Source organism: Eupeodes corollae, chromosome 3 (genome assembly GCF_945859685.1).
Source record: "Eupeodes corollae chromosome 3, idEupCoro1.1, whole genome shotgun sequence".
NCBI lineage: Eukaryota > Metazoa > Arthropoda > Insecta > Diptera > Syrphidae > Eupeodes > Eupeodes corollae.
Window position 1 is genome coordinate 113,076,906 of NC_079149.1, and position 13,647 is coordinate 113,090,552.

Genomic DNA, 13,647 nt, shown 5'->3' on the forward strand with positions numbered 1-13,647 from the left:
GTTTGCATTAAAAATTAAATGCTTGCTCATTAATTGCACAAAGGCGTATGTTAAACTTACATTCTATACATCAGTCTACAGCTATAACACCCCCTTTCACCATTTGGCTTACGGTTCAACTGTTAAAGTATCTTTCCTATTATATTTCACTTTTCCTGTAGATACGTTCGACACAACACAAAATAAAGTCGACGGTGAACGGCAAATACGACGAATTATAGCGACATATGTTGCAACACGTGATTGCGCCAACATCATGGTGCGGGGGCGGACGACGACGACGGTGCGGGCGGTTCGGTTTTTATTCACTTTTTGTTTCTGCGAAAGTAATTCATTGAGGTTTTATTATCGTTAAACGTACAAATAATGTAAGCACACAGATATCCATCTGAACCCATATAGCCTATATGTGGGTATATTTGTAGCCTTATAGCTAAAGCTACATTAACTCTACCTACTCTACTCTACTCGTAGCTACAAACCCAACCGGCAACAGTGAGGTTGTTTCTTCTAAGTTTTATATTTGTATTTTATTTATTTTTGTTATGTCTTGTCAGGAACACCTGGATAACGTTGACGAATTTATCTTTTATAGGTAAAGGTACATATCTACCAACAGCAACAAAAATATAAAAATAAAAATAGAAAATAAAAGAAAAGAAAAACACAATACATTTATGCTTGCATAAGCTTACCTATATGGCGTTTGGTTTCCCAGCTACTATACCTCACCTTCCTATATAAACCCTGTACCTTACCCACCTACTTTAAAAGTGGGTAGTAGTCTGTCTCAGATTCACGTTCGATCTACCACCAACCATGGAAAAGGAGTAGGAGTTGTAGAAGTATACAGGAGGTGATGGAGCAAAGAGGTCGGTCGTGAATAGTTCAATACTATAATCGTATCGGTAGTTGAAAAAAAACTGTATAGGTTGGTAGAATCCTTGAGGTTTTTACCTAACTCAAAATCGATAGAGTTAAAGCTTATAGATATAGTTATTGCTTTACAATAACGATTATACATCGATATGGATGAATTATAATGTGTAGGTATATTAGACTGCAGATTTGAAAAGAGATTTGTATTTTAAGAGTTATGTGTGTATTTTCTTTGTCATTTGGGCAGCCAAATGCTGCAGAAGGCGCTATAGCTGGTAGAAATAAATTAATCTGAAAAACAAAGTATACAGGTAATACTTTCTGACAATTTTAGTCATGAGAAAATATTTACATAAGTATACAAATCTATCACATCAATGTGTGGTAAAAGGAGACTGTTAAGGTTTTTAAATGGTTAGAAAATAACATCTGGATTTGAAATTTAAAAAATGAAGGCTGAAAATGAAAATTTCCCATTCGTTCCCTTGAAAATAATTAATTTATTGCAATAGTCAAATTGTCACTTGTGAAAAGTATGAAAACAGAAAAAAGTTTAAGCTGGGGTTTGTCTCGATGTTCACCGAATAAGTGTAATATTTTCCGTAAGTTTTAATTGTTTTAAAGCAAAATTTTAAAGTTAAAGACAAAATGTTCATAGAATAAGAAAGATTGGAAAGATTTTGAGCTAATGCAATTAATTGTTCTCAAGATAATTAGAAACAAAAATCAATTTTTACTAATTTTAAGGTGTTTTTTTTTTTAAGAAATCCATTTAGTGGAATACTATTTTAAGTTAAAAAGGTATTATAAACACATTTTCTATTTTTTAAATAAGATCGAAGTCAATATTTTTGATTATTTTTTAAGATATTTTAATCGATAGTCAAGTTTTTAGCAATTATTAACTATATTTTTTCGTAGTACCCGTGGCGTGATGGTTAGGGCGTAGGAATATTATGCCAGAGCTCTTAGTTTCAAACTCTACCTGTGCCATGTAAAGTATTTTTTTCACGGGTACGGCCTCTTCTTCTGAGGAATTAGAAAATTCTCCAAAAGTAATTCTTGTTATGAAAAATGCTTTTTCGAGTAAGCCGTTCGGAATCGGCTTAAAACTGAAGGTCCCTTCCATTCCTGACAGCATTTTTCGCACACAGGAATGGTTGAGAGTTGTAAGTCACTTGGCCCTAGTTCTCAACGGACTGATTCTTATTTTATAAATTTGTTTTTCAGTAGTTTTTTAAATTGTTGTAATAGAACAAATTGTCAATTCAATCTTTCTAAAAATGACATCAGATGTCAGAAGCGTTATGCTAAGTTTCATATAATTATTCTACAGGTAAAATGATATTTTTAGGGTTTTTGATTGAAAAAAGTTGAATTTTGGTATGACTTATGATGTTACAAACTACAAAGTATAATATAAAATTTTATTAGAGTCGTTATCTTTGTTAGTTCGTGAGATATTTAGAGTCATGCAAACTTTTTTAATTACTATAGTAAAAAAAACTATCTACTAGATTATTTAAAAAAAAAACTTTTCTGCATATCGTGATGTTAGAATCTGTAAGGCAAATACATGTGAAGTCGGTGGTTCTTTAAATATGTCTGACAAATAAAAGGACGTTAAGACACGCACTTATAGAAATCTCTCTTAAAACGTGCTTACATAATAGAGTCCTTTAAACATAGAAAAACCTCAAAATTCTCTATTTTCCAAATTGATACAATTTTAGAAATTGAACTGATTACAAAACTTCCAATGGAAAGTGCTGACATTCTAGTTACCTTTAAACTTTGAAAAACTTAAAAATTCTCTATTTTCCAATTTTATACAATTTTAGGAATAGAACTAATTACAAAACTTCCAATTTGAAGTCAGTAAAAACGTACAAACCATTCATGAATGATTCCAAATTGTGTCTGTTCTGATTTTAAAAATTACATATCATCTTAAAAGGTTTTTAGTTTTTTGTTGGACTTGGAACTTATACTTTCTTACCAATTTAAAAGACACGTTTTATATGGCTCCTCAACAAGTATTGAGGAACTTTTATAAAAATTGTATTTTAATGTAATGTAATTTTCAACTTGCAATTTTCAACTCTAAAGTTTCATCCACTGTATGTTTTCTCAACCCCCGAAAAAGAAGAAGTTGAAGAAGTTGGGAATGGAAATAGAAAAAAAATGAAAATGAGTGTTTTGAATCAACGAAGCAATAAGAATATTGCATTAAAAGTTTTCCGGCCTTTTGAGATGATTACAATTTTTTATCTTTATAATGTAATTTATCCACAATCGATTCAAGACCTTAAATATAGAATTTGTGAAGTTATCGAAGACATACAGCTGCAAATGTGGGGATTGGTCATGAAAATTGCATGAAACGGATATAACCAATTGGAACAATTTTCTATTCTGATACTATGAATTCTAAAGCCTTGTTTTAACATTCAAAATTCAACAAAATAAATCGAAGATTGAAAATACCGTCAGTAAAACAAACAACTAATAAGAAACGCAATTACCTATTTTTGTTCTTCTCCGTTGTCATTTATGTTTTTTGTTTACAATAAGTTCTTAAAAACAAAATTTTGGTAAAAATCTTTAAAAAAAAAGATATAAATGTTGTTTTTAAACAGTGCTTTTTTGAAGTGAGTTCTCATAACATTTCCGTAAATATACACTTTTAAGTATATAATTGTAGATCAATTATGAAAAAACAAAAGCACACAATTTTATTTTCCTGTCAAATAATATTTATGAAATTTGTCAAAGTCAGGTGAAACATAATATCTTGTTTTGACTTTTTGAAAAAAAAAATAACAACTATAATAATCATCAAACAAATGTATCCATATTATATGTATGTAATTTTAAAATAATCTAATTTTATTATTAATAGTCATTATATTCTTTTAATTTTCACAAAAATCATACAAGGTACAAAGCTTCGTAAAATTTTCCATTCCGAAATTTGTATGAAACATGCATAAAAACATTGTGTGTATACAAAGATGAAATAAAACAAAAATATTGCCTTTAGTCATATCCAGAAAAATAGAACTAAAAAGACATTAATGATTAATTACTGCGGTGCTCAAAGTAAACATTAGCAAGGAAAAAATAAAATTTCCTCGAAATCAATGAACAAATTTAATTATTTGAATTCTCCATTGTCGTCGATCTGTCATAGTCAAACCGTCATTCGTGACAAAAAGATACAAAATGTGCTTTAGATTCAAATATATGTATTAGCTTTTTCTTAGAGTGGGTCTACAATAGTCTATAGGTAAAATTTTATGGAAAGAAAAAGAAATGTTTTGTTTACAAATATCAAACGACCTTGAGAATCAAAAAAGCATATTTGTGTATATTTTTATTGCCCTTGGGCTATTATGGAATCGGTCATTATCTCATTTAGTTCAATTTTATATTAAACACCATCAGATATAGACTTGACCTAAAAATGAAAAATTTTGTGAGTTCTACATTTTTGTTATGATATTTTTTTTTAATGGAGTGTGTTAGGAGGCTTACGGGTATAGGTAAAGTTTGAATATAGATTTTAAATTACCATTTAGTATTTTATGATTATTTTTAAAGTGGGTCATTTTGGATTTATTTATTTTTTTACTTTTAAAATGCGCATTTATGATGAATTGCATTTATCATTTGTCATTTACTGTTGTTTTGTATTTATTTTATTTGAAAATTGATGTTTTTGGTTTTGTATAAAATCAAAAGAAAACAAGAAAAAATATAATTTATAGAACTTGTATACGAATTGAGCATTCCCTAACGATTCGATGTTCGATTTCAGGATGGATAAAATAACAATAAAATGGTGATGTTGGTTTTCTCTGGTATTTTAGTATACAAAATGTATCTAAGAGATTGTTTGTAAATCGATAACTTAAAATGTAGTTTGTTGTTCTGATAAATGGAGATGTTAAGAAGAATAATGCCATTGCCCAGAGAAACTTGTCATTCCTCGAAGGACAAACAAGTATATAAAATGCAATTTTGTATTATTTATACGAGTATGAGTATATCCAACTAAGATGCTTCTACTGTTTCGTATTAGATAGATGTAAGCTCAATATCAAATTTACTTTTTATTTCAATTTAATTTATTTGGAAAGATGCACTTGCTCGAAGACAAATTGTTGGACAAGAAATAGATTGTTTTGTTATAAATTAACAAGTTCAGTAGACAATAAAATTGTAAAATCCTGCATCCTGACCTTCAACTTCTTAAAACTTTAATATTTCGAAGATTACAAATTTATGAAACAAAATTCTCTAAGAAATTTAAAACCAATTTATTGGATAATCGACCCTCTATTAGATTTCATCAACCTTTTTTGACTAAATTTCAAATGCAATACTTATTTTCTTCAAATTAAATCTTGATGATATGTAATGATGGCTATCAATTAAGAGAAAACCCATATACGGCAATTTTGCTTGTTAACACAGCCATCAACCGCGGCCATGTTCTCGACCGATATCGCGTTCCTTGAACGTACTGGTTTTGGCTGACTGTTCACTGAACCAGTCTTCTCAAATTTGGCAACCAAGTGTAGAAGAGTCGAAGAAGGGTCACCACGTCTACCGTTCAATTCTGTAACTTGTCATGATGATATGGCATAAACAACTGAATAACAAAAAAAAGATTTGACAGAAGTCACCAAAACAAAATGGCAGCCAAGGGGCTCCAAAATCTATCAGTAAAAGTTGATTTTGAGTACAGTACAACGCAAAGGTCAGACAAATAGGATTCCTTATTTAAACGTGGAGAATTCAACCTATTATATAATTTCTTATATGACATTTTCCTATAAAGCACATTGTCTTTCATTTGTCAATATTTGAATGCAAATGATTTTTATTGCACCATTCCCTCAATTTTTTTCTTCTTGTAGCTTTTACAATCCTGGATAGATTTAATAATTCGAAATATTTTAACATCATCTGCATATCTTAGCGATTTAGAAAAAATAAAAATAAGCAGCATTGGACCACCGTGATTACCTTGAGGTACACCAGAATTGACTTCAAATTGATATGAAAGGTTACTCCTAAACAATGAAGCTATAATGTATTTCTTTTAGACATGACTTAATCCAAGTAATAAAATAGTCATTAAATTCAATTTAACTTTATTTATTAAAAAAAATTTCATGACTTAATTTGCCAAATGCTTTGCTAAAGTCTGTAAAGTTACAATCGACTTTAGTGTGTTTTTCGAGAGCAACCAAACAAAAAGTAGAGAATTGTAATAATATAGTAACTGTAGATATTTTTTATTACAAACCCCTGGTTTTTTCAAGACCACTTTTGATAATTCTTTTTCAAAAACTCTTTAAAATAAATGTCGATAAATCGAAATATCTGACTCTCACAAATCAATATGTTAAATTTTGGTATTGCTTTGGAGATTGTTAAGATTATGTAACCTTTCGAATGGTTTCAATTTTAAGTGTTTGTTTTTAGAATAAAATCATCTTCAATTTAGCATAACTTTTAAATTTAAACTTTTTTAGCTAAAAGGTGATAAACACCGTATAAGTATTTTCAGATCTATCAATTGATTAAAGTTGAAATCTTTTACCTAATGTGGCAAGTGATTTGACAGTTAAAGCTTGAACAATAAATACCAACATGTTTAAAGAAACAAGCTTAAGTAGCTTTGGTAAAAAATAAGTACGGATGCATTCATAAATCTCAACCAAAAATTATTTATTTCGAAATTTTATATCATATTCAATAAAAACCGTGCTAAATTTGTGAATTTTACGATGAAAGTTGTCATTTTATATCTAAATTTCATAAAATGTTTGTATTCAGTTCTCGTATATTAAAAACAAAACATAGAATGGAAAAATCATGAAACAAAAAATGAAATCCTGTTCTTTAGTTTTATTTTAATTTTTATTTTCATTTTGAAACAACAAACAACAAAAAATCAATCACTAATCAAGTTATTGATACTGTTATTAAATATTCTAAAACAAAGATTGCACCTTCTGCATGGTATAGAGTTTCAAAATCTGTTTTAATTTTATTAATTCATCTTGTTGAAAATAATTTCTATCAAAGTACTTTTTCTAAGAATTGCAAATAAAATTCCAAACATCAAACAAAGTTCAATCGAGATTATGAAAATTAATTAATTATAATTATATTTTCAACGAAATATCAATTATGTATACGTCAATCAAATTTTAAAAAAAGGACCACAAATCACCCAGTAAGGTAGGAATTATGAGTAAACTGTACCAAAATCTGTGTAAATAAAACATACTCTTAAAATTAAGACTACACTAATAAAAAAAATTGTTCAGATGGGTGTTAAAAAGTAGAGGAGCAAAAAAGTGAAAAGTTCAAAAGATAGTGTCTTTGTGCACATAAGCACTTTTTTAAGAGTCAACAACATTATTATGTAATACATTATTAAACGTCAATTTTCTTGATATGATGACATTTCTAATGTGACAGATGACAGCCATATAATAGAATAAATAAAAAATATATATCATCGAAAATCAATGTCATAATCTTTAAATGATGTATGGCCAATGAAGCTTAATCCAACGGGACTTTTATTCTTCTCAAATAAGTCTCTTTTCTGAAATCACAACATAAATTGATATTTCAGAACAAATATTCTGAATTTCAGAGGATTTTAACTCTATTGACATTCAATAGAATGCAAGAATAGTTTATATCTTAAAATATTGGAAATAAATAATATTATCATTTATACATTGTTTGATCTAAAATATCAGCATTTCCGGAGAAATCCTTGAATTTTTAGACCTTTAAATATGGACTCGAGCGATTTAAACAAAAAATTCTCAATAACACATTTGGTTGAAACATAAAACCAAAAAAAAAAAAGAATGGCTCAACATTTTAAGGAACACGACGAGTCGCATTGGAATTTGGCTCTTTAAGAGGCGAAAATGGACTTTTCTGACGAGGAAAATGTTCATCTATATGTACGTAGCTATATCTAGAAGTCCTGTACGTTATTGTCGAGAAGACAATTTGCCCTTTTGGTTTTATCGCGAAGACCCATGAAGGACCGATGTTCCAATGTTATACCTGAAACATGAAACGATTTAAGTCAATAAGGCTAATATCAACTTAGGAATTCGTAAGACACTGCCCGAGACTATCAAACATTTCTTGATTAATTGGAGTAAGAGAAAGGGCTTATGTGAAACCAGACCACGCTTTTTTAACGACGACGTTGTGCTTCATAATTATGAGAATATTTACTCTTACGAATAACATTTATTTTTTTTCTTTTCTTGGCGTTTTTAAAAAAGAATCTTGTAAATTATGAAACCCGAAAAAAGCTGTCGACAGACCGGCAATACTCTCGAGAAATGGAAGTACCTAGATAAAGGGTAGTATGGAAACAGCTATTTGCGCGATCCCATGAGACTAACCTCTGAGAATGATCAAATCACAATTTTTTGTATGCAAAAAGTCAGTCTCAAGGAATCATTAATTTAAAACTTATCTTCTCAAATGAAACAATATTTTTGTGTAAGTTTTTCTCAAAAATTGATGGTTCTACTGCTTCAAGCATAGGTGAAAGTCAGAAAACGTCTGATAGTTCATACATTTGAGCTAGTACCGTGATTACCAGAAAATTGTTACTACATAAAAATAAGTCTCACTGAAAAGTCTCTGAGTGCTAGGAAATCAAAACTCTTAATTGTTTTGCTCATTTTGTAATAATTTTTTTTTAACTCAATACAAAAGCAGATGGAAATACATACTTTTTCGCCTAACTGATTTATCGACATATTTTTCTTAATCGTATTCGGAAACATAATTCAGTCCTCTTTTTTCATACAATTTTGTTCGGACCTTCGAATATGATCCTTAAGACCGATATTGATTCCGAAGCCTTTACCAATTGCCTTTTGAAAGCTAGATTTACCAAAAAATTGTATAAAATCATCATTCTAGGTTTATAAGTTGGTAATACCCGTGGCATGATGGTTAGTGTTGCCTGTGCAACTTATATTTTTGTAATTGACAAATTCTCTAAGAGTAATTTTTGTAATGAAAAGGGATTTCTCAAGTAAGAATTTAAATTAATCATAAGAACCGTAGTACCCTTGGCATGATGGTTAGTGCGTTGGACTGTCATGCAAGAGGTCTTGGGTTCAATCCCTTCCTGTACATTTGCAATGAGATAAATTTCAAGACGTTTGTTTCATTTCATTAAAACAAATTGTTAATCTTCAAATAAAACCAGTGATTGAAGTAATTTAAAAACATTGCTTCACGCTGCGGGAAAATTCAGAAAACGTTTGAAAGTTCATAAAGTTGATCTAGTACCAAGATTTACTGAGAAATGAATATGAAATAAAATTAAGTACTACTCTGTAAATCCTTTTTTTAGCACAAACGGAGAATTTAGAAGCATCCTTTTTTTCCCGAATTGTTTTATCAAGATCTTTTTTCTGCCATATTCCGGAATATAATGCAGTCCTTTTTTAACTTATAATTTTTGTAAGGGCCTTGTATTATAATCTTTAAAAGCGAACTTTTATTGTTTCCAAAAACTTCACGAATTCTGTTCTAAAAACACTGATCACCAATAAATTGAACCAATGCGATAAGCAAATTTCTGACGTCTTTTTTTTAAGGTGTCAACTGAAGTTTCAGCCATTCCGATTGCTGAGACAACAAATTTACAGTCTTAATATTTTACAAGTTTTACCTCATTCGAATAAGATAAAGCAATTTTTTTATACGGAGATCCCCCTAACGTGATAGATCTCTAAATTAAGACCGATCTAGTTTTTGAAAGGTTTGTCCCAAAACTATTTTGCTAACGTATGCTTGCAAAAGTTTAAAATAATGAGATTTGAGACTAAGAAAAAACATGTCGTTGGTTTCACAAGTTAAGACCGATACGAGACCGAGAATTATAACAGCTCAGCCCTAACATCAGAAACTATATAAACTATAGGGTATGCACTTATATACCGTTATCGAAGAAAAATATAGGCTAGCTACTAGGTTAGACTAGGTTAACTTGAAACCACAAAATCTTGTCATCAAAGACACTTATAGTCTTGCTAGGTACAACAATAAATTCCAACTTCTAAGTTCTTGAAGATAAAATGTATCTAATAGTTGATAAATAAACGTATATAACATTCTACATTGGAACATTTCTCTCTTCTTTTTAACTAAAATTCTTTTTTTTTTTTAAACTATTTTTTTTTTAGATTTTGTTTTTGTTTTATCTATTCACCTTTTTTCCTTTTGTCTTTTTTATGTTTTAATCTCCACACACGGATACAATTTCCAATATCGGATTGTATTCGGTTGATGACAGTGTGTGGTTGTTGTTGTTGTTGATGTTGTTGTTGATGTTGTATAGTTGCCAATGTTTCTTGTTCCTGTTGTATTAAGTGAGTTGTATTTATTTCGTATTGAAATTGAAGTTGCTGTTGTTGTTGTTGCAATTGAGGATGTTGATGATGTTGATGATATTGTTGATGATGATTTGACGTTGTTGTTGTTGTTGTTATAATATTTGTTTTTCCGATTTTGCTTTTGCTGTGTAGATTCATCCGTAACAAGATGATCGCGCATTATAACACACACACAAACTCTCAAAAAAAAACAATAATAAAAATAAATCTTAACACTAACACAAATCTGAGAATATATTAATTTTTTCGTATTTTTTTTTTGGACGAAGATTGCTCCAAAAAGAATTAAAAACAAAAACAAACGGTAGTCGATATGTATATTCGGTACACTCGTTTATTGAACAAACTACCAACAGTTAAGAGAGAAGAATAAACAGCGAACTGAAAAATAAAACTGATTTAAGTAATTTACACTCAAAACTGAGGGAAGATATTTTTTTAAATTATTTTCTTTTTTTTATTTGTATTAAATTTCATTTCGCAGCGAAGATAAAAACGACAAACAGATAGCTTTGATTTGATTTAATTATTTAATAGATGCAATAATTTCCATTTTTAAATTAAATTATTTATTTCCACTAAATTAATTTCATATGAAAAATATAAACAAAACATTAATTCAAAATAAAACATTAAGATCGGACTTAAAGACCAAAAAAAAACCCGTCCCAGGAAATTTTCCATAAATCTTTAATGAAATCGCCGCGAACTTACACTCAATCGCACAAACACACAGACAATATTTCAAAACCCACACACTTTTGTGGTTATTTTTTAAATATTAACTTTTTATCTGCACGCGGCGTAAGTGCCTAATTTGGCCCCTTAATTGTTTTATTTTTTTTAATTTACTCTACTTTACTTTATTTTACTTTCTTTGTTTTACTTTTGATTTAATTTTCTTTAATTATTTTGTTTTCTTTTTTCATTTTCTTTCATTCACTTTAATAGATTTTTTTGTTGTTGTTTTGTTTTGTGTTATTTTACTCATTACTTTTTTACATTAATAAAAGAAAATAGGGCGCACACTCATATTACTTATATAATTTTGCTGCGTCGTCGTTGTTTCTTTCGTTTTCGTTTTTGAAAACTTTTTTTTTGAAAAAGGGGAATTTAGTTATAAGTGAGTTATTAATTTGTTTAAAAAACTGTGTAATCTTAAGAGCACATTATAATGTCATAAACTGTAATAATAATAATAGCTTTAATTATAAAAGTGGAAAAGATGGGGAAAAAACGTGATAAAAATGAGTAACCATAATTTTACAGCGAAACCGTGATAAATTTTACAGGGATTTTTTTCTCTTTTATGGGAACGAAGGCGTGTTTTTTTCCGAACTACACTTCACTTCAAAATGCCGACATTTATGTACATATCTATAAATGCAAACCGAAACCGAAACCGACATAAAACAATTTTGGCCAAATCCATATAGCCTTAGCCTAACCTAGCCATAGCCTAAGTAACACACAACAAGATACAAGAGAAGGGACGGTCTTGTTTGCTACTTGTTGCTTTTTGCTTTTATCTTTTAGCTGCGATATTTCTTTTTTTTTTTGGTTAGTTTAATTCGCCGCAATATCTGCATGCAAGTCTTCTCGTATAGAAAGAATAGACTAGGCAAACATCAGATAAAAGAAGAAAATAAAACAAAAAAAAAGATACTTTTTACCGTTCAAAATTATTAAATTTTTACCTAATTCAATAAGAAATCAGAAGAGTTACAGCTAAGCTAGAAAAGAACTATCTAAGCTATGCATCACAAATCACAGAAGCAAACTTATGAATATGAAACATTTCATTAATCAAAGTCGTACTTTTTATTCGACTATTTTATTGCACACTCTCTTCTTTCAGATTTTATTTTTGTATGAGGAAAAAATACATAAAACTAAATCACTGTTTGTTTAATCTATTTCGCTTTGTAGGTATTTTTTTTCGAAAATCAATCTTTAAAAAAAATAATAATAATAATTTGTTGTGTATCACGCCGTAAGTCGACCGTCACTTGTCGAAAATCGCTCAGATACTGAGGCAAAAGCAAATTCATCTAAAATTTCAAAAACTTGAATTGGATTTTAGTTTGTGGGGTACTTTACATGCGCTACGTAGTCGGGGGGGATATGATGGTATTTGTGTTTATATTATCGTGGGTTTGATTGTGTGGGTTATTGGCATGGTAGAGTGTAAGAACTGTAGAGTAGAGAGAATATAAGAAAACAAAACAAAAGAAACAAACAACAAAATTTATTATTCGTTTTTGTTTATATCTCGCCCTCAGCCAGAAGCTATATAGTACAATGTGCATGCATATACTCTCGTGGTGTAGTTGCACAGATACAATATACAAAAGTTCAACAGACAATTTCATCGCCGCCACCGCTGCCGCTGCTGCTGTCATCGTCTTCTTCCACCATGGCAGCGGCACAGGCACACAAAGCATGGATCCACATTTCCACATATTGCTCATGCTCTTTGTTGTATTTGGAATGGAGCTACTAGAAAGGCAAACAAGTTTGAGAGTATTTCGCTCTTCTCTGTTTTCAAACACGTTACCAAATTAAAATAAAATAAGAACATTTATGAAAACGGCTTCATTGATTTTGATGAAACAAGAAACTTAATAATAAAGTTGGAGAAAATGGAATTTGAAAAACTGTTTATATTTTTTTTCAAAATCGCTTATACTGGACAAAAATAATGATGTGATTCTTTAAAAATCGTTGTTCTTTATTTTAAAGCATAGCATGGGTGTTTTTTTTTTCAACCCGACAATAGTTTCCTGGGTGTGGGTGGCTCAAAATCACCAAGGTGCAGAATTGGCTTTCTAGCAATTTAATGCCTTAAATCTTGGCTTAACTGACAAAATAAAAATCAATAAAATACTAAAACCAACCAGTTTTGTGTGTCCATCAAACAACATAATTTATTGATTGAATTTTAAATGAAATCAATATACACGCTTAGAAAATCATTTCGGGAACGCGTCCTAATTTACAATCTTCAACAACAAGTCCAAAATATAATTGAAAAATGTAAGGTATTTAACCTCGGTCATTACACAATACACCGCAGTTTTTATACAAAATGTAGTTTTAGAGAGGATACAAAAAGATTATTTATTTTTAACTATAAAAATGCAATAAAAGTTTGTCCAATACCGCAAAAGTTATTTCAGTGAACATATCGATAATCGATAAAAAAATAACTTTAAGTTAATCAATCCATTCGTTGTCAAACGTCAGTCGAGGAAGAGAACAATAACAAAGCCGGCTGTCAGAGTATTTTTCGTCA

The 13,647-nt window shown here is 29.6% G+C and overlaps 1 protein-coding gene across 11 annotated transcripts in view; it reads right to left on the minus strand.

The window, feature by feature from the left end:
* LOC129952345 (dual 3',5'-cyclic-AMP and -GMP phosphodiesterase 11-like) overlaps positions 1-13,647 on the minus strand; it is a 170,565-nt gene that overhangs the window by 108,752 nt on the left and 48,166 nt on the right. Inside the window, exons 1-2 of one of the 11 annotated variants that reach the window (XM_056064888.1) lie at positions 12,171-12,400; positions 10,169-10,733 (exon numbers count right to left, since the gene is read on the minus strand). The exons of 1 other annotated variant lie outside the window; for it this stretch is intronic. In XM_056064888.1, coding sequence (XP_055920863.1) covers positions 10,169-10,490 — 322 coding nt within the window. In that variant the 5' untranslated portion in view covers positions 10,491-10,733; positions 12,171-12,400. Of the gene's footprint in view, positions 1-10,168; positions 12,401-13,647 lie in introns of those variants that run through there. 9 more of the 11 variants (XM_056064886.1, XM_056064887.1, XM_056064884.1 and 6 more) reach the window with 9 other exon arrangements.